This window comes from Ciona intestinalis, unplaced genomic scaffold (genome assembly GCF_000224145.3).
Source record: "Ciona intestinalis unplaced genomic scaffold, KH HT000157.2, whole genome shotgun sequence".
In the NCBI taxonomy this organism is placed as follows: domain Eukaryota; kingdom Metazoa; phylum Chordata; class Ascidiacea; order Phlebobranchia; family Cionidae; genus Ciona; species Ciona intestinalis.
In genome coordinates, this window is record NW_004190479.2 from 162,600 (window position 1) to 163,970 (window position 1,371).

A 1,371-nucleotide genomic window follows, 5' to 3' on the forward strand; every position below is an offset into this window, starting at 1 on the left:
TTAATATCAAGCTAGCCCTTGTTTAAATAAAGGTAAATTTGGTTGCTTTGTTTTGTTTGAAGTATTTGCATTCCTTATAAGTATAACCCTAACGCACTTGTGTTCCTAAATACGGTTTGGACCATTTTTATGTAGATGATGTGGCACAAATATGCAACACCTGCAAAACCATTTTTACATTTTTTTCTAATAAGCCTTTTCTATGGCACATTAGTTCACTACAGACATGGCAAGAGACTGCATTCATTTAAGTAACCTTTTGAGTATTACACCAATGTGTTGTTCTTGTTTTCTTTTTCAATTAAACCCACTTTCCACCCAGACATGCAAGGTACAAGTGACATACTGGAAAGAGAAAGTTCCAAATATTTATTCAAAGTTCCCAAGCCTTATTTACTACAAGGTTGATTCCGTATCTATGTATGGACTCCCCTGTGAAGCTTACCCTGGGTATTTTAAGGTGGGTAATAAATCTGGAAGTGTAAGTCATTGTTTTAATGTGTTTCAATTCTAAGCTAGTGTATTCATATACAATTCACGGTAAAAAATTGCAAACTATTAAGTTAAACTATAGTCACTCCTCACTCATAACCCTGTCTATGTACCTAGTAAGTAAGAGCACGACATTCACACAGCCCTATATATTTTGTAGCTAGCAGATATCTAAGTTTATATTGCTTTACAACAAATGCCTGGTTAGATATAAATATGTAGTGTTAAAATTAAAATGATTGTCATGCCGTAGTACTGGGGTTACCATACTCTGTTCGTAATCAGAAGAAATGAACTTTTTAAAACATTGAGAAGCATTTAATTTAGTGTAAAATCATATTCAGAACTGATGTTGTTCATTTAATTTATCATAACTATTTGTTTGCTTTTAATGTTCTAAATTTTTACTTGTTTTGTAAATTCATTTCTAAGTAAAATTAGTTTTCCCTTTTAGTTTTGCTTCCATTATCACTTTGTTGTTGATCCTGATGATGAAGAAGATTTGGAGAAACATTCATCAAGGGAAGAGGCAAAGATGGGGATGGAAGAAATAACTGAAGTTGTGAAGAATCAACTTCCATATTTGGTCCCAGAGCCCAAAGTAATGGAGCCTTGTATGTTAACTGTGAGTATTGTTTGGTATATTGATGTTATTGGCTTAGTTGTTGGAGCGATCACATCTTAACAATAGGATACCCAAATGAGGCGTGATCTTGGGCGAGAAATATATATTGCAGTAGCTCAAATCATTTGCCAAAATTGATTATCATTTACAACACAGATGGTGTGTTTTATAGGGCAGATATTATGTAACTTATAACAGGGCTCTAGGCGTATAAAGCTGCCACTTGGTGTGTAATAGATCAACCATGTTATAAC

At 33.6% G+C, this 1,371-nt stretch overlaps 1 protein-coding gene across 1 annotated transcript; it reads left to right on the top strand.

Moving 5' to 3' along the window:
• The first annotated feature begins 211 nt into the window (after positions 1-211).
• LOC113475207 (peroxisomal sarcosine oxidase-like) lies at positions 212-1,192 on the top strand. The gene is made up of 2 exons (XM_026839126.1): positions 212-460; positions 947-1,192. Exons 1-2 carry the CDS (start codon positions 227-229, stop codon positions 1,175-1,177), a joined length of 465 nt encoding a protein of 154 aa, XP_026694927.1. The 5' UTR covers positions 212-226; the 3' UTR covers positions 1,178-1,192.
• Positions 1,193-1,371: the final 179 nt, after the last annotated feature.